The following is a 26,964-nucleotide window of genomic DNA, read 5'->3' as shown; positions in this document are numbered from 1 at the left end:
TGGGGCCTAGTTTTTTCCACATGGCTGGCTTAAATTTTGACTAGAAACAGTTTCCTGAGGCTTCCCACACTTGTAGTATAAAAGTTACAGTTGGTGCAGTTAAAATTACAAACTGTGACATCCAGCTTCCCTCAAAGGCCCTCTGAATGCTATAGGACATCTCTAAAGGGCCCAAAGGCTTTCCAAAATTGTTTATTGGGGAAGGTAGGGCCACAGCTTGCTGTGGCAGTTGGTTGTGACTGTTAAAAAACGTCTATTTCGTTTTTTTGATCCGTTTTTTGAACTAAGGGGTTAATCATCCATTTGCAAGTGGGTGCAATGCTCTGTTAGCCTATTATACACACTGTAAAAATTTCGTTTGATTTACTGCATTTTTCCACTGTTTTTCAAATTCTGACAAAATTTGTTTCTCTTAAAGGCACAGTACCGTTTTTTATATTTGCTTGTTAACTTGATTTAAAGTGTTTTCCAAGCTTGCTAGTCTCATTGCTAGTCTGTATAAACATGTCTGACATAGAAGAAACTCCTTGTTTATTATGTTTAAAAGCCATGGTGGAACCCCCTCTTAGAATGTGTACCAAATGTACTGATTTCATTTTATGCAATAAAGATCATTTTCTGTCTTTAAAAAATGTATCACCAGAGGAATCTGACGAGGGGGAAGTTATGCCGACTAACTTTCCCCACGTGTCAGACCCTTTGACTCCCGCTTAAGGGACTCACGCTCAAATGTCGCCAAGTACATCTAGGGCGCCCATAGCGTTTACTTTACAAGACATGGCGGCAGTCATGGATAATACACTGTCAGCGGTATTAGCCAGACTACCTGAACTTAGAGGTAAGAGAGATAGCTCTGGGGTGAGACAAAATGCAGAGCATACTGACGCTTTAAGAACCATGTCTGATACTGCCTCACAATATGCAGAAGCTGAGGAAAGAGAGCTTCAGTCAGTGGGTGATGTTAATGACTTAGGAAAGATACCTGATTCTAATATTTCTACATTTAAATTTAAGCTTGAACACCTCCGCGTGTTGCTTAGGGAGGTTTTATCTGCTCTGAATGACTGTGATTCCATTGCAGTGCCAGGGAAATTGTGTAGACTGGATAAATACTATGCAGTGCCGGTGTGTACTGATGTTTTTCCAAATACCTAAAAGGTTTGCAGAAATTATTAATAAGGAATGGGATAGACCAGGTGTGCCGTTCTCTTCCCCTGCTATTTTTAGAAAAATGTTTCCAATAGACGCCACCACACGGGACTTATGGCAGACAGAGTCCCTAAGGTGGAGGGAGCAGTTTCTACTCTAGTAAAGCGTACTACTATCCCTGTCGAGGACAGTTGTGCTTTTTTTTTAGATCCAATGGATAAAAAATTAGAGGTTACCTTAAGAAAATATTTATTCAACAAGGTTTTATCCTACAGCCCCTTGCATGCATTGCCCCTGTCACTGCTGCTGCGGCGTACTGGTTTGAGTCTCTGGAAGAGGCTTTAGAGGTAGCGACTCCATTGGATGACATACTTGGCAAACTTAGAGCACTTAAGCTAGCCTATTCTTTTATTCTGATGCCATTGTTCATTTGACTAAACTAACGGCTAAGAATTCTGGTTTTGCTATACAGGCGCGCAGAGCGCTATGGCTTAGATCATGGTCAGCTGACGTGACTTCAAAATCTAAGCTACTTAACATTCCCTTCAAGGGGCAGACCCTATTCGGGCCTCGTTGAAGGAGATTATTGCTGATATCACTGGAGGAAAAGGTCATGCCCTTCCTCAGGACAGGTCCAAATCTAGGGCCAAACAGTCTAATTTTCGTGCCTTTCAAAACTTCAAGGCAGGTGCGGCATCAACTTCCTCTAATAATAAACAAGAGGGAACTTTTGCTCAATCCAAGACGGTCTGGAGACCAAACCTGACCTGGAAAAAAGGTAAGCAGGTAAAAAAGCCTGCTGCTGCCTCTAAGACAGCATGAAGGAACGGCCCCCTATCCGGGAACAGATCTAGTAGGGGGCAGACTTTCACTCTTCGCCCAGGCGTGGGCAAGAGATGTTCAGGATCCCTGGGCGTTGGAAATTATATCCCAGGGATATCTTCTGGACTTCAAAGCTTCCCCCACAAAAGGGAGATTTCACCTTTCACAATTATCTGCACACCAGATAAAGAGAGAGGCATTCTTACACTGTGTACGAGACCTCCTAGTTATGGGAGTGATTCATCCAGTTCCAAAGGAGGAACAGGGACAGGGTTTTTACTCAAATCTGTTTGTGGTTCCCAAAAAAGAGGGAACCTTCAGACCAATTTTGGATCGAAAGATCTTAAACAAATTCCTCAAAGTTCCGTCGTTCAAGATGGAAACTATTCGTACCATCCTACCACTGATCCAGGAGGGTCAATATATGACTGCAGTGGATCTAAAGGATGCTTATCTTCACATTCCGATACACAAAGATCATCATCGGTTTCTCAGGTTTGCCTTTCAAGACAGGCATTACCAGTTGTAGCTCTTCCCTTGGGATTAGCTACAGCCCCAAGAATCTTTACAAAGGTTCTAGGGTCGCTTATGGCGGTCCTAAGGCCGCGGGGCATAGCAGTAGCCCCTTATTTAGACGACATCCTGATACAGGCGTCATACTTCCAAATTGCCAAGTCTCATACGGACGTAGTACTGGCATTTCTGAGGTCGCATGGGTGGAAAGTGAACGAGGAAAAGAGTTCTCTATCCCCACTCACAAGAGTTTCCTTTCTAGGGACTCTGATTCTGTAGAAATGAAAATTCACCTGACGGAGTCCAGGTTATCAAAGCTTCTAAATTCCTGCCGGGTTCTTCATTCCATTCCGCGCCCTTCGGTGGTTCAGTGTATGGAAGTAATCGGCTTAATGGTAGCGGCAATGGACATAGTGCCGTTTGCACGCTTACATCTCAGACTTCTGCAACTATGCATGCTCAGTCAGTGGAACGGGGATTACACAGATTTGTCCCCTCAACTGAATCTGGACAAAGAGACCAGGGATTCTCTTCTCTGGTGGCTATCTCGTGTCCATCTGTCCAAAGGTATGACCTTTCGCAGGCCAGATTGGACAATAGTTATGACAGATGCCAGCCTTCTAGGTTGGGGTGCAGTCTGGAACTCCCTGAAGGCTCAGGGATCGTGGACTCAGGAGGAGTCTCTCCTTCCATGAAATATTCTGGAACTAAGAGCGATATTCAAGGCTCTTCAGGCTTGGCCTCAGTTAGCAACTCTGAGGTACATCAGATTTCAGTCGGACAACATCACGACTGTAGCTTACATCAACCATCAAGGGGGAACGAAAAGTTCCCTAGAGATGTTAGAAGTTTCAAAAATAATTCGCTGGGCAGAGATTCACTCTTGCCACCTATCAGCTATCCATATCCCAGGTGTAGAGCACTGGGAGGCGGATTTTCTAAGTTGTCAGACTTTTCATCCGGGAGAGTGGGAACTCCATCCGAAGGTATTTGCACAACTGATTCATCATTGGGGCAAACCAGAACTGGATCTCATGGCGTCTCGCCAGAACGTCTAGCTTCCGTGTTACGGATCCAGGTCCAGGGATCCCAAGGCGACACTGATAGATGCTCTAGCAGCGCCCTGGTCTTTCAACCTGGCTTATGTGTTTCCACCGTTTCCTCTGCTCCCTCGACTGATTGCCAAGATCAAGCAGGAGAGAGCATCAGTGATTCTGATAGCACCTGCGTGGCCACGCAGGACCTGGTATGCAGATCTAGTGGACATGTCATCCTTTCCACCATGGTCTCTGCCTCTGAAACAGGACCTTCTACATCAGGGTCCTTTCAACCATCCAAATCTAATTTCTCTGAGGCTGACTGCCTGGAGATTGAACGCTTGATTTTATCAAAGCGTGGCTTCTCCGAGTCAGTTATTGATACCTTAATACAGGCACGAAAGCCTGTCACCAGGAAAATTTACCATAAGGTATGGCGTAGATATCTTTATTAGTGTGAATCCAAGGGTTACTCATGGAGTAAGGTCAGGATTGCTAGGATATTATCTGTTCTCCAAGAAGATTTGGAAAAAGGATTGTCAGCTAGTTAAGCGTCTGGCAGATGTTCCAGACGTTCAGGCATTTTGTCAGGCTTTAGTTAGAATCAAGCCTGTGTTTAAACCTGTTGCTCCACCATGGAGCTTAAACTTGGTTCTTAAGGTTCTTCAAGGAGTTCCGTTTGAACCTCTTCATTCCATAGATATCAAGCTTTTATCTTGGAAAGTCCTTTTTTTTTTTTTTGGTAGCTATTTCCTCGGCTCGTAGAGTCTCTGAGCTATCTGCCTTACAATGTGATTCTCCTTATCTGATTTTTCATACGGATAAGGTAGTCCTGCGTACCAAACCTGGGTTCTTACCTAAGGTGGTATCTAACAAGAATATCAATCAAGAGATTGTTGTTCCATCCTTGTGTTACACAATCTGGACGTGGTCCGTGCTTTAAAGTTTTACTTACAAGCTACTAAAGATTTTCGTCAAACATCTGCTTTGTTTGTTGTCTACTCTGGACAGAGGAGAGGTCAAAAGGCTTCGGCAACCTCTTTTTCTTTTTGACTAAGAAGCTTAATCCGCTTAGCCTATGAGACTGCTGGACAGCAGCCTCCTGAAAGGATTACAGCTCATTCCACTAGAGCTGTGGCTTCCACTTGGGCCTTTAAAAATGAGGCTTCTTTTGATCAGATTTGCAAGGCGACGACTTGGTCTTCGCTTCATATTTTTTCAAAATTTTACAAATTTGATACTTTTGCTTCTTCGGAGGCTATATTTGGGAGAAAGGTTTTACGGGCAGTGGTTCCTTCCATTTAAGTTCCTGCCTTGTCCCTCCCTTCATCCGTGTACTTAAGCTTTGGTATTGGTATCCCACAAGTAATGGATGATCCGTGGACTGGATACACCTTACAAGAGAAAACACAATTTATGCTTACCTGATAAATTTATTTCTCTTGTTGTGTATCCAGTCCACGGCCCGCCCTGTCATTTTAAGGCAGGTAATTTTTAAATTTAAACTACAGTAACCACTGCACCCTATGGTTCCTCCTTTCTCGGCTTGTTTTCGGTCGAATGACTGGCTATGACAGTTAGGGGAGGAGCTATATTACAGCTCTGCTGTGGGTGTCCTCTTGCAACTTCCTGTTGGGAATGAGAATATCCCACAAGTAATGGATGATCCGTGGACTGGATACACCACAAGAGAAATAAATTTATCAGGTAAGCATAAATTGTGTTTTTTAGAGGTAAATTACATGATGAGGCAAAATAAATTCTGGATATACATTGCAAAGTTGTTTTAATATTCACACACCTTTTATATATTAGAGTCACTCTGTTGATTCTTTGGGTTCCCCATATAACCAGTTTGCAACCTAAACGTTTAAAATGGTTCTTAATGAGTGTCCCAATAGCTATCAGTTATTAGACTGGCTCATAAAAAATGATTGGGTAAGACCTCTATTCTCAACCACGTTAGGAATACCAAGCTACAGTCTTTGTGACTTAAAACTTAAAGAACCATAAAATCCAAAACTAGTCTGCCATGATTCAGAAATAGCATACAATTTTAAACAACTTTGCAATTTAATTTGTTTTATCTATTTTTTTTGTTCACTTGGCATCCTTTGTTGTAAAGTATACCTAGAAAGGCTCAGAAGCTGGGCGCTGGATGCTGATTGGTGGCTGCAAACATATGCTTCTTGTGATTGGCTTACTAATGTGTTCAAATAGCTCCCCATAGTGAATTGCTGCTCCTCCAAGAAAGGCTAACAAGAGAATGAAGCAAGATGTATAATATAAGTAAATGGGAAAGTTGTTTACACACATATGCTTTATATGAGAAAAAAAAATGGGGTTTCATGTCCCTTTAAATCTTTTTCACATATGTGTTAAGATGAGACAAATGTAATACAAAAAGTAAAAAAAAGAACAGTTTTGATATTAAAGTGAAAGTCAATCCTAGGATTGACTACTGAAACAAATAAAGGGGACTTTCATTCATGAAGTATAAGATACTTCGGCCCCAATTTATCAAAGGTGTTGCGGACCTGATCCGACACTGCTGATCAGGTCCGCAACACCTCGCTAAATGCGGAGAGCAATATGCTCTCCGCATTTAACATTGCACCAGCAGCTCACAAGAGCTGCTGGTGCAACGCTGCCCCCTGCTGACTCGCGGCCAATCGGCCACCAGCAGGGGAGTGTCAATCAACCCGATCGTATTTGATCGGGTTGATTTCCGGCGATACCTGTACGCCTGCTCTGAGCAGGCGGACAGGGTTATGGAGCAGCGGTCTTTAGACCGCTGCTTCATAAGTTGTGTTTCTGGCGAGTCTGAAGACTCGCCAGAAACACGGCCCTTCAAGCTCCGTACGGAGCTTGATAAATGGGCCTGCATATGTAGAAAGCTTAGAAAGCTCCTTTATTTGTTTCAATAGTGCCAATAGACATCCGGTAAATCAGGCTTGGCGCCCATGGTTGCTGGATTTACCGCACGGCTATTGGCTAAGAGGTGAAAACGTCACCTCTTAGCAAAAAATTTTTTTAGCCGTGGGCTGCTGTAACAGCGGAGAACGGTGATCAATTGAAACAAATAAAGGAGATTTCTACATGTTGTATCTTAGGCCCCAATTTATCAAAGGGCTTGCGGACCTGATCCGACACTGCGGATCAGGTCCGCAATACCTCGCTAAATGCGGAGAGCAATACGCTCTCCGCATTTAACATTGCACCAGCAGCTCACAAGAGCTGCTGGTGCAACGCCGCCCCCTGCTGACTCGCGGCCAATCGGCCCGCCAGCAGGGAGGTGTCAATCAACCCAATCGTATTCGATCGGGTTGATTTCCGGCGATTCCTGTCCTCCTGCTCAGAGCAGGCGGACAGGGTTATGAAGCAGCAGTCTTTAGACCGCTGCTTCATAAGTTGTGTTTCTGGCGAGTCTGAAGACTCGCCAGAAACACGGCCCTTCAAGCTCCGTAAGGAACTTGATAAATGGGCCTGTTATACTTCATGAATGAAAGTCCCCTTCAATAGTAAAACGCTAGGATTGACTTTCACTTTAAGGGTATTACACAGTCTTTTGTTTCACTTTCATAACCAGGAGGACCTAAAGAAGTGAATATGGTATTCATAGAATTACTGTTGAAATGCAAGGTACATATTCAAAGATGATTTCTGCTGCATAATTCTAATTACTAAGATCACTCTATATTATTGTTAATTGCATTATATGATACATTTTACTTTGTATTTTATTTGTAGGAATACTTTATCTAACAAAACTATCAATGTGTTTGAAACTTCAGTAGAGTTGATGGACCTGGAAAGCAACAATGAATATGTTGTATATGTTACAACAAGTACTAGGTTTGGTGATGGAGGAGTAAACAGTGACAGTATTAAATTTAGAACATCAGAAGGAGGTATGTATATATATATGTATATTTAGCATTAAAGTTGGATTTACCAATAACAATTGAAGAATGCATACAAATAAATAAACATTGCGTAAAGATAGAAATTCTGCAGTTATTCCATTTGGATATCCACAGAATGGTTTTAATGCCAGAATTGCAAATCTAACACCAAGACAAGTTCCAAAGCTAAATGCACCTGCCGATGTTGTCTCATTGCCTTCATACATATATCTCAGTATTCTTTTAGTTATGTCAATTGTTACACTTATCTAAACCATTTTATACTTCTTAGTGCCTCATCTGCAATTAATATCTTTGAATTTGTTTTCTTAAGCTCCAAGTGATCCACCTAAGCATGTGTCGTACACAAATGTGACGTCTACCTCAGTTATGGTTTACTGGAGCCCTCCATCTAAACCAAATGGAATCATACAATACTACTCTGTCTATTATAGGAATATTTCTGACATTTATATCAAGGTAAGAACACTACATGTAATAATTATAATAACCTAATGTCTGAAGATTAACTGGACATTTGTTCTGATGTTTAGTGCCTCTGTAATAATAGATTATCAGATATTTATATCCATGTGAGGCTGTATGTCCTGTTTTATCATCTATGTAATGTGTGGCTAATAAGTCACTTTCCCTTTAATAAATATGATTTTGTACTAAATAAAACATGTATGATAACCTATGGGTAGCAATGCATATCTAAATATTCATTGAAACTTTTAAGTTATTTAACTTCACGTTTCACTTTTCCTAAATCATATTATTTGCTGTCACTTCACCATTTTTTGTCCTTTTACCCTACACTGCTTTTAATTTAATGTTGTTACTATATATATATATATATATGTGTGTGTGTATGTGTGTGTGTGTGTGTGCTTGTGGTTATATGCATTTTTCTAAAGCACATTGACATTTTTCTTAGCCTAGATAAAATATAAGATAAACATGCTCATGAAGCTTTTTAAGGGTTATATCACTGGTAGAGATTGGGCGAATGTTTCTAAAAATTCAAAATTTAAAACGAATTTTGATACATTTGTTCATTTGAATCGAATTTTGAATGTTTATATAACATTCTAACATTCTATTTTGGAATTTGTTTTCAAATTTTTCAATACTATTTGAAAATATTCGTTCGAATAATAGAATGTTTAGCTATGTATTCATTCAATTTCAAAATGTAATATTCAAATGTGACATTCAAATTTGAATGTAAGATTCAAAATCAAAATAGCATTTCTAGTATACAACTGTTTTTAATAAATGTAATATTTGAATGCTACATTTGAATTTGAATGTCACATTCGAATTTGAAATAGTATTTCTAGTCTAATACTGTGTTTTTTAAATGTAATATTCTAATTTGAATGTGACATTCGAATTCAAAATAGTATTTCTAGTTTACAACTGTGTTTCATAAATGTAATATTCAAATTTGAATGCTACATTCAAATTCGAAATAATATTTCTAGTCTAAAACTGTGTTTTATAAATGTAATATTCGAATTCGAATGTGACATTCGAATTCGAGTGTGACATTCAAAATAGTATTTCTAGTCTAATATGTGTTTTATAAATGAATAATCGTAAAAAATTCGAATTGGAATATTAACACATTCGCCCATCCCTAATCATTGGTAGTGAAATCATGTCAATTTTCAGTGAGAACAACATGATTCCACTACCAGTGATATACTTCTTAGAAAGCTTATGAGCATGTTTAGCTTATATTTTATCTAGGCTTAGACTAACTATAGAGAAACGTTAATGTGCTTTAAAAAAATGGATAATTCTTATAAATCCTTTTTTTTTGTACAATGAAGTTCTTAATTGCTGACGTGTTTCCTTAGTATCCTTAGATCACTAAATACATATTTTATGAACCATGATATAAAAAATGACATTTAAGGATAAATAACTGCTAGATATATACAGTAGATGTATTCATAACAAATGTAGAGGCATTTTTTAATAATTGTATTAGTTGTTTAAAGATTGAAGAAATAAGTGTAAAGTTTTACGGCCAGATTACAAGTTTTGCGTTAGGAGCTGTGCGGTGCTAATGAGCAGTTTTTTCTCACAGCTCACTTACCTGCAGCGCTGGTATTACGGGTTTTTACAAACCCAGCGTTATATGGCAAGAAGTGAGCGTTGAGCAAAATTGAGCTTCTTACCGCACTCCAATACCAGTGCTGCTTAAGTCAGCGGTGAGCTGGTCGTACATGCTCGTGCACGATTTGCCCATAGACATCAATAGGGAGAGCCGGCTGAAAAAAAGTCTAACACCTGCCAAAAAGCAGCGTAAAGCTCCGTAACGCAGCCCCATTGATTCCTATGGGGAAATAAAATTTATGTTTACACCTAACACCCTAACATGAACCCTGAGTCTAAACACCCCTAATCTTACACTTATTAACCCCTAATCTACCGCTCCGGACATCGCCAACACTATAATAAACATATATTAACCCCTAAACTGCCGCACTCCCACCTTGCAAACATTAGTTAAATATTATTAACCCCTAATTTGCCATTCCTAACATCGCCGCCACCTACCTACATTTATTAACCCCTAATCTGCCGCCCCCAACGTCGTTGCCACTATACTAAATGTATTAACCCCTAAACCTAAGTCTAACCCTAACTCCCCTAACTTAAATATAATTACAATGAATCTAAATAAAAATTAATATTATTACCTAAATAATTCCTATTTAAAATGAAATACTTACCTATAAAATAAACCCTAAGCAAGCTAAAATATAACTAATAGTTACATTGTAGCTAGCTTAAGGTTTATTTTTATTTTACAGGCAAGTTTGTATTTATTTTAACTAGGTAGAATAGTTACTAAATAGTTATTAACTATTTAATAACCACCTAGCTAAAATAAATACAAAAGTACCTTTAAAATAAAACCTAACCTAAGTTACACTAACACCTAACACTACACTACAATTAAATAAATTACCTCAATTAAATACAATTAAATAAATGAAATACAATTAGCTAAAGTACAAAAACCCCCACTAAATTACAGAAAATAATAAACAAATTACAAGATATTTAAACTAATTACACCTAATCTAATAGCCCTATCAAAATAACCCCCCCCCCCCCAAAATAAAAAAAACCCTAGCCTAAACTAAACTACCAATAGCCCTTAAAAGGGCCTTTTGCGGGGCATTGCCCCAAAGAAATCAGCTCTTTTACCTGTAAAAAAAAAAAAATACAAACACCCCCAACAGTAAAACCCACCACCCACACAACAAACCCCCCAAATAAAAACCTAACTAAAAAAAAACCTAAGCTCCCCATTGCCCTGAAAAGGGCATTTGGATGGGCATTGCCCTTAAAAGGGCAGTTAGCTCTTTTGCGGCCTAAAGCCCTAACCTACAAATAAAACCCACCCTCACAACAAACCCCTCAAATAAAAACCTAACTAAAAAAAACCTAAGCTCCCCATTGCCCTGAAAAGGGCATTTGGATGGGCATTGCCCTTAAAAGGGCAGTTAGCTCTTTTGCGGCCTAAAGCCCTAACCTACAAATAAAACCCACCCAATACACCCTTAAAAAAACCTAACACTAACCTCCTGAAGATTGACTTACTATTCTGAAGACCGGACATCCATCCTCAAGGAAGCGGCAGAAGTCTTCATCCAACTGGGCCAAAGTCCTTAACGAAGCCGGGAGAAGTCTTCATCCAAGCTGCGCGAAGTGGTCCTCCAGACGGGCAGAAGTCTTCATCCAGGTGGCATCTTCTATCTTCATCCATCTGACGCGGAGCGGCTCCATCTTCAAGACATCCGACGCGGAGCATCCTCTTCATCCGGAATCTTCTTACTGAATGAAGGTTCCTTTAAATGACGTCATCCAAGATGGCGTCCCTTAGATTCTGATTGGCTGATAGAATTCAGCCAATTGGAATTAAGGTAGAAAAAATAGGATTGAGCTTGCATTTTATTGGCTGATTGGAACAGCCAATAGAATGTGAGCTCAATCCTATTGGCTGATTGGATCAGCCAATAGGATTGAACTTCATCTGTATGCTGTCGGCATTTATCGATGTCCACCCGCACATTGTTAAATCTACCACAAAATGTCTTCCTTTATGGCATAGAGATGTTTTGGTGATATTTTCTACTCAGCTTTCTACAGATATGCTGCATTTACTTTCAAGTGCTTCAACATTTGCGTATCATGTCCCTTTAAATTACAGGATTAAAGGAGAACAAAATAAATAATGAAAGTGTATTACAAAATATATTCGCTACATTTAATTCTATTTTAAAGCAGTTAAAAAGACAAAAAGAAAATATTCTAATATGTCAGCACATTTTATTATTGCACTATTTCTTGCATATAACTCTGTGTTTAACCCCTGCAAAAGTATCAAACACATAGCTAAAGTCATCTCCAGAGCAGCAATGCACTACTGGGAGCAAGCTGAACACATCTGGTAAACCAATGATAAAAGACACATTATTGTAGCCACCAATCACCAGCTAGCTCTCAGATGTGTAGGATATGTACATATCATTTTTCAATAAAGGATTGCAAGAGAACAAAGTACATTTAAAAATAGAATTTAATGTAAAAGTGTCTTAAAATGACATTTTTTATCTGAATCATGCAAGTTTATTTTTGACATATCCATTTAACTTCATGGCTTGACAGGATATCCAAACATTTTAGTGGTAATTTGGATATTTAAACCTTTAGTCTGAGAGTTCCCTACATTCCATAAGTTTATTTTAAAAAAATGTTAAATTGAAGATGCTTTATAGCAGTGCAGAGTATTTGTTCCTTAATCACTTATCAACTCTGTATAACAAATCCAGTGTATTCTCTTTACAGGACAAGTTTAAGCATTTACCAAAGCTTTCCCTATGAATTATGTAATAAATAGCCAGCTACATAATATTGTCTTCTCACAATTGTTTAAGATTGATCACTGTTTATTTTCAATGTATTTTTATATTGTATACTTTACTCTACAGTAGGTATAATCAAAAAATCTAAATTTTTAATATGTTTATATATATATTGTGAGGATCTTTGCAAGTAGCAGATATATCTCAGCTGGGATTCAGTTACTAATTAACAGTTTTCACTTTAAAGGGACACTCAAATCAAAATTAGACTTTCATGATTCAGATAGAGCATGCAATTTTAGACAACTTTCCAATTTACTTCTATTAACAAAATGTGCATAGTCTTTTTATATTTACACTTGTTAAGTCACCAGCTCCTGCTGAGCATGTGCAAGAATTCACAGAATATACGTACGTGCATTTGTGATTGGCCAGTGCCTGCCACGTGATGCAGGAGGTGTGGAAATAGACAACTTTGTCCGGAAAAAAAAACTACTACTTATTTGAAGTTCAGACTAAGTGCTATTGCATTTTCTTTTTATCATGCATTTGTTTATTATGCAAATCTACTGTATTTACTGGTACTGATCATAGAAAGTCTTGCATTACACGTATAGTTTCTCCCTCATATCTCTGTAAGTAACTTTTGGAAAGTAACATATGGTAATGAACAGTATTTGTTACTCAATGTTAAAGGGACACAAAACCCAAATGATATGTTTTATGATTCAGATAGAGCATATGATTTTAAACAACTTTCCTTTTTACTTTGATTATATAATTTGTTTTGTTGTCCTGATATACTTGCTGAAAAGGATACCTAGGTAAACTCAGGAGCTGTTGATTGGTGGCTGCACATATGTGCCTCATCTTATTGGCTCACCCAGTGCATTCAGCTAGCTCCTAGTAGTGCATTGCTACTTCAACAAAGGATACAAAAAGAATAAAGCAGATTATATAATAGAAGTAAATTGGAAATTTGTTTTAAATTTTATGTTCTATCTGAATGATGAAAGAAAAATTTGGTTGTTTTTTTTTTAAAAAATGAAGTAGTAGTTTTAAACAAAATGTAAATGATGTAACATCCCAATCAAGACAGGCCTACAGTATGAGTGTTATAAATTTGCATTAAACTGAAAAATGTACACACTAGCAATATTACTGGGGTACTATCCTCAACTGTAAGTATTCTATAAAAGCACATAAATGTCATTACTAGTTATGCTCTAATATTATAAATGGAAATGGAAACTGACAGCAGGAGACAGGATGTTCTCAAATTGAGTGCTGAAATTTTGCAGCAAGAGCTGAAGAACACTGGTGCCAGGGGATTTAGGGTTATTAAATTAGTTAGCTCAGTAAATTAGGTGGACTGAGCAATATTACACTCTGTTGACTAATGAAAGCAAATCTTTTGAAGATCTTCACATGCTTTCATGAAGAAAACTAAGTCCCTAGAAGTCAATAACCAGATGAAAAAATCAACTGCACAGCACAGTAACATTTGTATTTTATTTTTGGCAATTCTTTTTATTTGTTTATGAATTTATTTCTTCTGTTTCGTTGTTGAGAGTTTCTTCCATTAACGTCAAACGAGCACAACCTACAACTCAGAAAAACAATAATTAAATCTACAACACTTTGGGGAAAACTCTTGCAAAATGCTTTATGTAAATGTTTTTAATTGTAAAATATCTGCAAAGATGCTGATTATAATGGAGAGTAACTAAAAATTTGTTATATGATGAGGAAGAATTAAAATCAGCTTCACAAACAGGTTTTATATGGACATTGTAAAAAGCCACACAATCAGCAACCAAGTGTCCATTCTGGTCCAAAAAACATTTTGTACAAAAAGAATCCAGAATTTCTACTTCCCAGGAAGACACACCAACCAAATTCACAAAAAGTGCACAGTCTTTTTATATTGACACTTTTTGAGTCACCAGCTCCTACTGAGCAGTTGCAAGAATTCACATAATATATTATACACATTTGTGATTGGTTGATGGCTGCCACATGATACAGGAGGAGTGGAAATAGACATAACTGAAATGTGTCAGAAAAAAATATCTACTACACATTTGAAGTTCAGACTAAGTGCTATTGCATTGTCTCTTTATCATGCATTTGTTGATTATGCAAATCTTCTGTATTTACTGGTCCTTTAAGAATACATCAGGGTTAAAAAAAAATATTTTGAAAATTCACCAGTTTTACAAAGATATGACACAATGAGCCGCACTCCTTCCATAGAATCCACATCATAGTTTCCTTTCCAGTCAAGCCCTATAACTTCAGTCATTACACCCCTGAGTATTTAAATTATTTACAGCATGATAAACCACAGATCCCACTGCTATTGGAAGCTGCCAAGGAGATAACATGAGCTCTGATCATGAAGTTATTTTGCCCACCCTATTTGAAACAAGAAGTGATGTAGACAAGCTTCAGGAAAATGAGCAGTACACTACTGGATGTGGTAGGGCTACAGTAAGAGCAGTCCTACCAAGCTTAATATTTCCAATTAAGCAGATGACCAGGGTTGGGCAGCTTTTAAAATAATATACATTGAAATGAAATATCATCCTTCTAGTTTAGCCTACACTGTATCATTAGAGCCAATGGGGTCAATTTATTAAATGCCAGGTGGGTATGATTTGCTGTAGCAGACCTTGTCCGCCCAGCATCGCTAAATGCAGAGAGCATATGCTGTCAGCATTTAACATTGCACAAGCATTTCTGGTGAAATGCTTCTGCAATGCCGCCCCCTGCACATTCGCGGCCAATCGGCAACTAGCAGGGGGAGCCAACCATCCCGATCGTTTCTGATTGGGATGATTGCAGTCCTCCATCTAAAATGTGGCGGAGAAGTTAAGGATCAGTGGTCTTACGATTGCTGCTTCTTAACTTCTGTTTCCGGCGAGCTGGAAACTACGGGTGTAGATAGCAGCATTTGCTGCTTATTAAATCTACCCGAATATATGGCGCTGTTCCCAATATTAATTATAGGAGCCGAAGGGAGAGAGAATAGGAAAAAAAAGTAGTTGCATAATTGAATAAAAATAGCTATGGACAAGTCTCCACTGTTGCTTCAAAGTTTTTTTAAAGTAGTTTTTTACCTAAAATATTAATAGCCTATATGGGCACAAAAAGCAAACGTTATGATAAAACATTTTGCAGAGCATTTTAAATGGTTGGGCAGAGTAAATGCAACTCATATGAATGAGCCCCCATTGTATTTAAAACTGAAAAAGGGTTATTTGAAAAAAAAATAAAAAATCTTCTTCAGTTTAGTTCAATGAAAATATTTGTTTACAGCTACAACTCAAATTGTAGAACGTTTGGATGAAATTTATCAGGATGATGCTTGAAAGTGATGAAATAATAGTTTAGATGTATATTTAAAAATGCAACAGTTTTGTGTTGCGAAACATATTTAAATAATTTAGGTTTAAGAACACACAATGTAAAAACTACTAAAAATAGCACAAGTGGTTATTGATTAATGTATTGATTGATTTTTTTATTTGTGTTTATTTATGTTTGCTAAATGCATATTTAGTAGTTACTTGCAAACCTTATAGTCCATATTATTGTTATTGATGTTCTAGTTTGTTTTTGTTTTGTTTTTTAAAGGAATATAATGAATATAAAGTTCATTGGTTGAAATCTGAAATTAGAGCATTAAAGGAACAATCCCTTTATTTCCCATTTCACAGTTTTGCATAACCAACACTGTTATATTAATACACCCTTTACCTCTGTGATTACCTTGTATCTAAGCCTCTGCAGACTGCACCCTTATCTTTGTTCTTTTGACTGACAGGCATTTTAGCCAAACAGTGCTGACTCATAAACACCTCCACAGGAGTGATCACAATGTCACCTGTATGACACACATGAACTAGTGCTGTCTAGCTGTGAAAAACTTTCAAAATGCACTGACATAAGAGGTAACCTTCAAGGGCTTAGAAATTAGTACATGAGCCTATTGAGGTTTTGTTTTCATCAAAGAATACTAAGAGAACAAAGCAAATTTGATGATAAAAGTAATTTGGAATGTTGTTTAAAATTGCATGTCCTATCTGAATCATGAAAGTTTAATATTGACGAGAATTCCCTTTTAAGAAGGAATAAAATCTCTGCAAAGTCCAGTTTCAATTTTACTTACAGGGACATTTTACTTAAATACCATATCATATGAAAGTGATGCAGCAAATCTGTAAAAAAATGATTTGAAAATATCACATGAACATCTCTATGCAAAAAATAAATGTTACCTCAAAATGTCCTGAGTAACCACATTCCACTGTAGATAAACATTAAACATCCAATTAAGATGCTTGCTTTGGGATTTACAAGGTAGCATGCATTTAGCATGTGCAGGCAGAGTCACTTTATTTCCCTTTCCTGTTTAAGGAAGTTTTTAAAAAAAAAAAATCTTGTGAGATTAGAAAGATCGCATTAAAGGGACATTCCATCCAAAATTGGAATCCACATGGATACATTTCAGTTTTGAATAGAAGCATTTTTGTAATATACATGCATTGGCAAAAATGCCTCTAGCAAAAGTTATAGCTGTTTCAAAAGTATATTTAAGTATGCACCGTGCACCAGCATTTTAAACAGAACACATGCTCAGAGAGCCTAAGGTGCTTGTACCATCTGGTATTAACTCAATTTGTTAATTGCTGACATGATACAAGCCCCACTAAAGCTCTGAGCAGCTGCAGTATTTAAAAGAATGGTGCACTGAGAATTTCTTATTATGCTTCACATGCACGTGCATAGAAAAATGCTAAGACTAAAACAGTTATAACTTTAACTAGACGCATTTTTGCCAATACATGTATATTACAAATATGTTTCTATTCGGAGATGTAATTCTTCTATGTGCATTTATATTTTGACCGGAATATCCCTTTAAGTCAAAGTGTGAACTCTGCACTAATATTGACTTTTTTTGATCATGCAGTTTAAAGTAGAAAAGTGTCTGAATGGCAATGGCTCACAAAGTAGTTACTTTGGTGATATGATCTTGGTTTTAAATAAAGAAAATCCCATAAATCATCATAAAACTTTTTCTTTCGACAGTTGCTTTAAGTATAAATTATAATTTATGTTGCATAATGTTCCTTTAAAGAAAAAATAGATGGTTCCAGCCCTATCATATTTACTAATGGAAATTCTAAACTTAAAGGGACATGCTCTATCTAAAACATGAAATAAAATTTTGGGTTTTATATCCCTTTAAACTCAGAGCTCCCTCTCCTCATACCCATTTGAATCAGAATTAACCTGCTGTTAGTAAGCAGACAGCTCTTGGACAAAGAAGCGATAAAGAAGGAAACAGATTTTTTGTTCAGATTTTGAAGTAGTAAGCATTTAAAGATAGAACTTTTCTGCGGTAATTATTTTTTGTGTTTGTATGTTTGTATAATATGTACTTTTTAAGTTACAGACTAAAAATAAACTACAATTCAATCTCTTTTTACTACAGAGATTAGAAAATTGTGGAATAAATACTTAATGACATTTTTTTTAACAGAACTTTAAAGATGATGATATCAATTATATTGCTAATAATACCTTATCAGCAATGATTGAAGGATTGGCTAAGTTTAGCCACTACACATTTTGGGTTACTGCCAGCACTGCACTTGGAGATGGCAACCAAACAAGTGAAGAGCTTGACATTTACACAGAAGAGGATGGTAATCTTATAGAAATTGTTACTGTATTGATTGTTAATATTATTAAGAGATGTTATGTTGCTTTGATAAACCAAGTTGATTTAGTCTTAATTTATATCCTTTGTAAAATCGTTCTATACAAATGGGATGTGTACTAATACTTTACTCTGGTGTACTATATGTTAGATTGCCTTAAAGGGATAGGAAAGTCACAATTAAACTTGCATGATTCAGATAGAGCATGTCGTTTTAAGAGACTTAATTTCCCTTCTATTTTCAAATGTGCTTCACTTTCTTAGTATCCCCTGTTAAAAATGAATATGCACATATCATACACTAGTGGGAGCTACTGTTAATTGGTGCCTGCACACATTTGTCTCTTGTGATTGGCTAACTAGATGTGTTCAGCTTCCTATCAATTGTGCAATGCTGTCCCTTCAGCAATGGACAACAAGAGAATGAAGGAAATTTGATAATTGAAGTAAACTGGAAAGTTGTTTAAAATTGTATGTTCTATCTGAATCATAAAAGAAAATTTTAGGGTTTACTATCCCTTTAATCACTGGCACCCTTCTTAGTAACATTGCCATTGTACATTCCACTAAATTAATGGAGTTGCAAAATTTAACAAACCCTTAAAGGGACACTGAGCAAATTTTTTTTCTTTTGTGATTCAGATAGAGCATGCAATTTTAAGCAACTTTCTAATTTACTCCTAGTATCAAATTTTCTTCATTCTCTGGCATCTTTATTTGAAAAGCAAGAATGTAAGTTTAGATGCCGGCCCAGTTTTGGTGAACAACCAGGGTTGTCCATGCTGATTGGACAGCACCAATAAACAAGTGCTGTTCAGGGTCTGAACCAAAAATTGTCTGGCTCCTTAGCTTAGATGCCTTCCTTTTCAAACAAAGATAGCAAGAGAACGAAGAAAAATTAATAATAGGAGTAAATTAGAAAGCTGCTTAAAATTGCATGCTCTATCTGAATCACAAGATAAAAAATTTGGGTTCAGTGTCCCTTTAAGTTAACAACTCAAAATAACTAATTAATCCTTATTGAGCCAATTATTTACTGATAGCACTGCCATGTGATGTTACATTGGAGTTACAATTAATTTCAGTCTTGCATTATTCACATGCTTATACTTTCAAACTAACACCACTCTGGACCTGATGTTTAACTATATTACCAGATGCCAGGCATGTGCTTAAGTGTAAATGGAAGATGATTAAAGGGTCCATTGCCTTTTATTAACACCCCATCAACCCACTGACAAAAAAAAATCTAAAACTGTAAACCCAACTACATTTCTTCTCTAACTGCATTTAAGTTCTAGTCCCTGGACCTACCGCACTGCAGTTAATCCTCTGTATGCCCCCACTGTATTAACTCCTTATCCCACAGTTCCCACACCATAATTAAACCCAAAGAACAATTCACATGCTAACTTTATATCCCCATGTTTATGAATACCCTAATCATGACACCCTTGCAACCAGTAATTAAAAGGAGCAATTTACACAGAATAGTTACCTTCCCTGCAAAGTTAGCTCCATCTACATCACAATAGTTTCCCAAGCAATCTTAAAAAATTGTTATGGTCACCCTTGCCCGAGATCTGTATAGAGCAAGGCCACCCTTCAGCACCTAAGGAACTTCCAACGACCTTCCCATTGAAAAGGGCTTGGGTAACAATCAAACCATTAATTTTTCTATCCTCTGTATTAGTAGTGCTTTATAAATATGCACATGATATTGTAATTGAATGCTTAGTTAAAGATACTAGGTTAAAACAAATATTCATAGCATCCCTACCCAAGGCAAACAATGTTCAAAATGATTTGCTTGTACAATATTCTGACTAAATGATCTTTATCACTAGGACGCCTAATTTACTGAATATTTGTTGTGAAGCATGAAAAATACACATAATTAAAAGCAGAGCTTTTATAACAGAATGTTTGGAGATCCCTTTATTTTTCCAATGTCTTCCAATATCCTTTCTAAAAGTGTTAAATGAATTAGTCATTACATTAGCTGTATATGTATTGCAGGTTTCTTTAACATAATTTGTAATATTTTTCTTTTTTATATAACTGCCTTTAAAACTATACTATTAACTTCAAATTATGATCTCTTGTTAAACCCAACTTTTTTCTTCCATTAATCAGATAGGCAATACAATTTTAAAAATGTTTCCAATTTACTTTTATGATCAAATTTGCTTTTCCTCTTGTTATTCTTTGTTAAAGAGATATCTAGATAGGTAGGGGGCACATGTCTTGAGCACTACATGACCAGAAATAGTGGTACCATCTAGTGCTCCTGCTATTGTATAACAATTGTTGCAAAACTGCTGCCATATAGTATTGTAGACAAGTGCACACTCCTTAACTGATCTTCCTGCTTTTCAACAAAGGGTAGCAAGAAAGCAAAGAAAATTTGATAATAGAAGTAAATTGGAAAGTTAGTTAAAATTGTATGTTCTATCTGAATCATGAAATAATGTTTGGGTCTTATGTCCCTTTAAGGGCTTAATTATTTTATTTTATTATTTGACAATATTTTGGTTGAGAACATAGGACCCATTGTGTGAAACATTATATTGAACATATCTTTTGTCCTCCATCTGTTTGGTAAAAATGCTGCAATGGATAGTAAGCCAATCAGAAGTAACAGCCAAACAACCCTGACAATTTCTGTGATCTGCTTAGGTGATGCCAAGTTTACTGCTCCAGAGCAGAACAATGCCTATGGTGGTTAAAAACATACAGCTAGTTTACGAGTTTTGAGCGCTATAGGGAAATTAACGACCGCCACAAAAGCGGCGTTATTTCACCTCCCTATAGCGCTGCTATTACAAGTTTAAAAAAAGCAGGCTTGTGCGGGCGATATGGTGGCGTTTAGCTCCATACCTCACCCAAATACAAGCGCTGCTTTGACGTGCTCGTGCATGATTTAAACATAACTTTTTCTTTCCCCATAGACATCAATGGGGAGAGGCGGCAAATAAAAGCCTAACACCTACGATCGCGGAAACAGAAGCTCCGTAACGCAGCCCCATTGATGTCTATGGGGAAAGAAAAAGTTATGTTTAAACTTAACACTCTAACATAAAAATCACGTCTAAACACCCCTAATCTGCCGCCTCCAACATCGCCGCCACCTACATAATGTTATTAACCCCTAATCTGCCACCCCAACATTGCCGCCACCTGCATAAAACTATTAACCCCTAATCTGCCTTCCCTAATATCACCACCACCTACATTACAGTTATTAACCCCTAATCTGCCGCCCCTAACATCGACGCCACCTACATTACAGTTATTAACCCCTAATCTTGCTGTCCCCAACATCGCCACCACTTACATAATTTTATTAACCCCTAATCTGCTGGCCCTAACATCACCACCACCTACCTACACTTATTAGCCACTAATCTGCCGCCCCCAATGTCGCTGCCACTATACTAAAGTTATTAAACCCTAAACCTCTGGCCTCCCACATCACTAACGCTACATAAATATATTAACCCCTAAACATAACCCTAACGTAACCCTAACACCCCCTAACTTAAATATAATTAAAATAAATCTAAATAAAACTTACAATTATTACCTAAATAATTCCTATTTAAAACTAAATACATACTTACCTATAAGTAAGTTTGTATTTATTTTAACTAGGTAGACTAGTTCTTAAATAGTTTTTATTTTTGATAATTTCGTTTTTTATTTTGTGTAATTTAGATAATTGTATTTTATTAATTTAATTTATTTTATTGTTATGTTAGGTTTTCAAGTAAGGCAGGTTAGGTTTTATTTTACAGGTAACTTTGTATTTATTTTAAATAGGTAGCTAGTAAATAGTTAATAACTATTTACTAACTAGTCTACCTAGTTTAAATAAATACAAACTTACCTGTGAAATAAAAATAAAACCTAAGATAGCTACAATATTATAACTATTAGTTATTTTGTAGGTAGCTTAGGTTTTATTTTATAGGTAAGTATGTATTTAGTTTTAAATAGAAATTATTTAGTTAATAATAAGGTTTATTTAGATTTATTTAATTATATTTAAGTTAGGGGGTGTTAAGGTTAGGGTTATACTTAGGCTTAGGGTTACGTTAGGGTTAGGTTTAGGGGTTAATATATTTATGTAGTGATGTGGGAGGTCAGAGGTTTAGGGGTTTATAGTTTAATTTAGTATATTACGTTGTGGGGGGCTTGCGGTTTAGTGGTTAATAGGTTTATTATAGCGGCGGTGTGGGCGGACGGCAGATTAGGGGTTAATAATCTTTAAATAGTGTTTGCGATGCGGGAGGGTGGCGGTTTAGGGGTTAATATGTTTATTATAGTGGCGACGATGTCGGGGAGCGGTGGAATAGGGGTTAATACATTTTAATAGTAGCGGCGATGTACGGAGCAGCAGATTAGGGGTTAACAAATGTATTATAGTGTTTGCGACGCAGGAGGGCCTCGGTTTAGGGGTTAATAGGTAGTTTATGGATGTTAGTGTACTTTTTAACACTTTAGTTATGAGTTTTATGCTATAGCTTTGTAATGTAAAACTCATAACTACTGACTTTAGATGGTGGTACGGATCTTGTCAGTATAGGGTGTACCGCTCACTTTTTGGCCTCCCACGTAAACTCGTAATACCGGCGCTATGGAAGTCCCATTGAAAAAGGACTTTTTAAAAAGTGCGGTACTGACGTTGCGTGACGGCCAAAAAGGTGTGCGGTACACCTATACTGACAAGACTTGTAATAGCGGCGTTAGGAAAAAAGCAGCGTTATGAAGCATAACGATGCTTTTTCACTCATAACGCAAAACTCGTAATCTAGCTGATAGTTATATAGGGTCACAAGTGATAAAATAACATTCTCTAATGAATTGAGCATGTCATTCTTGAACAATCATGTCCCTCTGTCTAAGCTACCCAATTTATGAATAAGATATAATAGGAAAATGTATTTTTTTTTTTTTTCTTAGCTCATATTGGATAAGCACATAGAAAAACTGAATTTTTTTTCTTAGACTTTTTTGTGACAGTTTCTGCAGACCTACACAAAAGCTAAATGTAGTTAACTGAATGCAAAACATGACAGCTAATTAACTTTATATTGCAAATAATTGTCTAATGCTTTCATTATATTTCACTTTACCAATAACATACATTCACAGTGCATGTAGTTAACTATTTTTATATAATTTTCCATAATTTTCAACATTTTTAAAATAAATTTTCTAATACTTTATTGTACTAATTAATTAATTCTGTTGACTATATTTTATTTTGTACACATTTAATTGTTTAAATGTTTGATTTTAATTATTTTCTTTTGTAAGGTAGTTAGTCCATGAGCCATTACTTCTGGGATTAAACTCCTGGCCACTAGGAGGAGGTAAAGATTACCAAAAACTCTCAAGAGTATTCTATTCCTCCCATCTCGATGATAAGCCAGTCTTATCTTTGCCTCCCAGGAGAAAGGTGAAGAATTGAGGTGCTCCAGATTCGTTGTTGAGTGGGGTCTGATTTGAGGCCCATTTAGCCATTACAACTAATACTGGAGGACAGAGGGGATATTGGAGTATGGGGTAGTGACACAATTGCTCCCAGTGAAGGAGTTAGTAACTAGCCTGCCACAGATGTCGTGGGGACTGGTCCCTTAGCCTCCTCCTGTTTAGTAGTTTAAATACTCCTTATTGTAATCCTCTGCTGTGACTTACACAGCACTGTATTGGCTCTCTACTGCAAGCTGACATTTCTGTAATGGGTAAGATCCCAGTAGAGTGGATGCAGTTTAGGTTAGTACACAGTTTGCACTCATATAGCCCACTGGCCATTAGTAGGTACAGTTTTTGACATAGTACTTCATAGCCAGCGGACAACTTTATTAGACAACTTTATTAGACCATTTACATCACTACATTTACTTTTCAGTAAGAAGTATGACTTATTTATTATGTGTTTAGGAACCTCTTAGTGATTGGACAGTTTATTTTAGTAATACTTTGGGATGTTCAAGAATACATTTTTTTTTTATTTAACAGGACGTTTTATTTTTACTGGCTCTATGTTAGCTTGTTCCTAACTTGAAGATTGGGTTTTACCATCTTTTAATATAGTACTTTAGGAGACCATCCCTAAGGTAGACAGAGCCATTTCTACTTGGCAAAGTGTACTACTAATCCTTTATAGGAAAGTACTTCTTTTAAAGATCCTATGGACAGGAAATTAGAGTCTTTCCATCAAAAGGTTTTTCAGCAAATGTTAGTATAGCCTGTGTTGCAGCAGCCTTTACTTTACAGTCTGTCTGATCAGATTTCAGATGACTCCAAAAATGAGGATTTTCAACATAGCCTATATCTTATTAGGTCAGCCAGTGCATTCATATGTGATGTAATTGTTGACATTATCAGGATTAACATCAAGAATATTGCATTAGCGTTTTTGACAAGAAGGGTCTTATGGCTGAAATCTTTGTCAGTGGACATGGTTTTTAATACCAGACTTTCGACTCTTCCTTTCCAAGGAAAGAGATTGTTTGGCCCTGGTTTAGATGATATTATTTCTACTGCGACTGGAGGTAAAGGAGCCCTAAACATTTTTGTTCATTTTGATAAGCTAGGACCCCCAAAATTCTCCTTTTCTTCACAAAAGAGTGACTTCCAGAACTCCCTGGAAGTCCTCTTCTAGTAGGAACAAGTTTATGCTTTCAAAAAAGCCCTCTACTTATACTAAGTTAGCATGAAGGGGCAAGCCCCAATCCAGACCTTCTTCTCGTAGGGGGTAGATTACACATTTTTCAGAAGGCCTGGGCTTGGTCTGTTTGAGATCACTGGGTATTGTATATAATTTGCCAGTGGTACAGAATAGGCTTGAGATTGAGGTCTCCCAGAGGAAGGTTTCTTCTGTCCAACATTACAAAGAACCATGTAAAAGCAAAAGCCTTTTTTCAATGTGTTTGAGATCTAGAACTCATGGAAGGGTTCTGTCCAGTTCCTTTGGTGAAAAAAGGCCAGAGTTTTAAATTTATAGGTCCTAAAAAGAGGCAGCTTTTAGGCCTACTTTGTACCTAAAAAACATAATTTATGTAAGAACTTACCTGATAAATTCATTTCTTTCATATTAGCAAGAGTCCATGAGCTAGTGACGTATGGGATATATATTCCTACCAGGAGGGGCAAAGTTTCCCAAACCTCAAAATGCCTACAAATACACCCCTCACCACACCCACAAATCAGTTTAACGAATAGCCAAGAAGTGGGGTGATAAGAAAAAAGTGCGAAAGCATAAAAAATAAGGAATTGGAATAATTGTGCTTTATACAAAAAAATCATAACCACCACAAAAAGGGTGGGCCTCATGGACTCTTGCTAATATGAAAGAAATGAATTTATCAGGTAAGTTCTTACATAAATTATGTTTTCTTTCATGTAATTAGCAAGAGTCCATGAGCTAGTGACGTATGGGATAATGACTACCCAAGATGTGGATCTTTCCACGCAAGAGTCACTAGAGAGGGAGGGATAAAATAAAGACAGCCAATTCCGCTGAAAAATAATCCACACCCAAAATAAAGTTTAAATTTTATAATGAAAAAAACTGAAAACATAAGCAGAAGATTCAAACTGAAACAGCTGCCTGAAGTACTTTTCTACCAAAAACAGCTTCAGAAGAAGAAAACACATCAAAATGGTACAATTTAGTAAAAGTATGCAAAGAAGACCAAGTTGCTGCTTTGCAAATCTGATCAACCGAAGCTTCATTCCTAAATGCCCAGGAAGCAGAAACTGACCTAGTAGAATGAGCTGTAATCCTTTGAGGCGGAGTTTTACCCGACTCGACATAAGCATGATGAATTAAAGATTTCAAACAAGATGCCAAAGAAATGGCAGAGGCCTTCTGACCTTTCCTAGAACCGGAAAAGATAACAAATAGACTAGAAGTCTTTCGGAAATTCTTAGTAACTTCAACATAATATTTCAAAGCTCTAACTACATCCAAAGAATGCAATGATTTCTCCTTAGAATTCTTAGGATTAGGACATAATGAAGGAACCACAATTTCTCTACTAATGTTGTTGGAATTCACAACCTTAGGTAAAAATTCAAAAGAAGTTCGCAACACCGCCTTATCCTGATGAAAAATCAGAAAAGGAGACTCACAAGAAAGAGCAGATAATTCAGAAACTCTTCTGGCAGAAGAGATGGCCAAAAGGAACAAAACTTTCCAAGAAAGTAATTTAATGTCCAATGAATGCATAGGTTCAAATGGAGGAGCTTGAAGAGCCCCCAGAACCAAATTCAAACTCCAAGGAGGAGAAATTGACTTAATGACAGGTTTTATACGAACCAAAGCTTGTACAAAACAATGAATATCAGGAAGATTAGCAATCTTTCTGTGAAAAAGAACAGAAAGAGCAGAGATTTGTCCTTTCAAGGAACTTGCAGACAAACCTTTCTCCAAACCATCCTGAAGAAACTGTAAAATTCTCGGAATTCTAAAAGAATGCCAGGAAAAATGATGAGAAAGACACCAAGAAATATAAGTCTTCCAGACTCTATAATATATCTCCCTAGATACAGATTTACGAGCCTGTAACATAGTATTAATCACAGAGTCAGGGAAACCTCTTTGACTAAGAATCAAGCGTTCAATCTCCATACCTTTAAATTTAAGGATTTGAGATCCTGATGGAAAAAAGGACCTTGCGACAGAAGGTCTGGTCTTAACGGAAGAGTCCACGGTTGGCAAGAGGCCATCCGGACAAGATCCGCATACCAAAACCTGTGAGGCCATGCTGGAGCTACCAGCAGAACAAACGAGCATTCCTTCAGAATCTTGGAGATCACTCTTGGAAGAAGAACTAGAGGCGGAAAGATATAGGCAGGATGATACTTCCAAGGAAGTGACAATGCATCCACTGCTTCCGCTT

The 26,964-nt window shown here is 36.9% G+C and overlaps 1 protein-coding gene across 1 annotated transcript in view; it reads left to right on the top strand.

The window, feature by feature from the left end:
• PTPRQ (protein tyrosine phosphatase receptor type Q) overlaps positions 1 to 26,964 on the top strand; it is a 538,955-nt gene that overhangs the window by 256,959 nt on the left and 255,032 nt on the right. Inside the window, 3 exon segments of the mRNA XM_053719240.1 lie at positions 7,272 to 7,432; positions 7,761 to 7,906; positions 17,870 to 18,035. Coding sequence (XP_053575215.1) covers positions 7,272 to 7,432; positions 7,761 to 7,906; positions 17,870 to 18,035 — 473 coding nt within the window.

This window comes from Bombina bombina, chromosome 6 (assembly GCF_027579735.1).
Source record: "Bombina bombina isolate aBomBom1 chromosome 6, aBomBom1.pri, whole genome shotgun sequence".
In the NCBI taxonomy this organism is placed as follows: domain Eukaryota; kingdom Metazoa; phylum Chordata; class Amphibia; order Anura; family Bombinatoridae; genus Bombina; species Bombina bombina.
The sequence above is the reverse complement of the archived record's forward strand: the minus strand, read 5'-3'. Positions and strand labels throughout refer to the sequence as shown.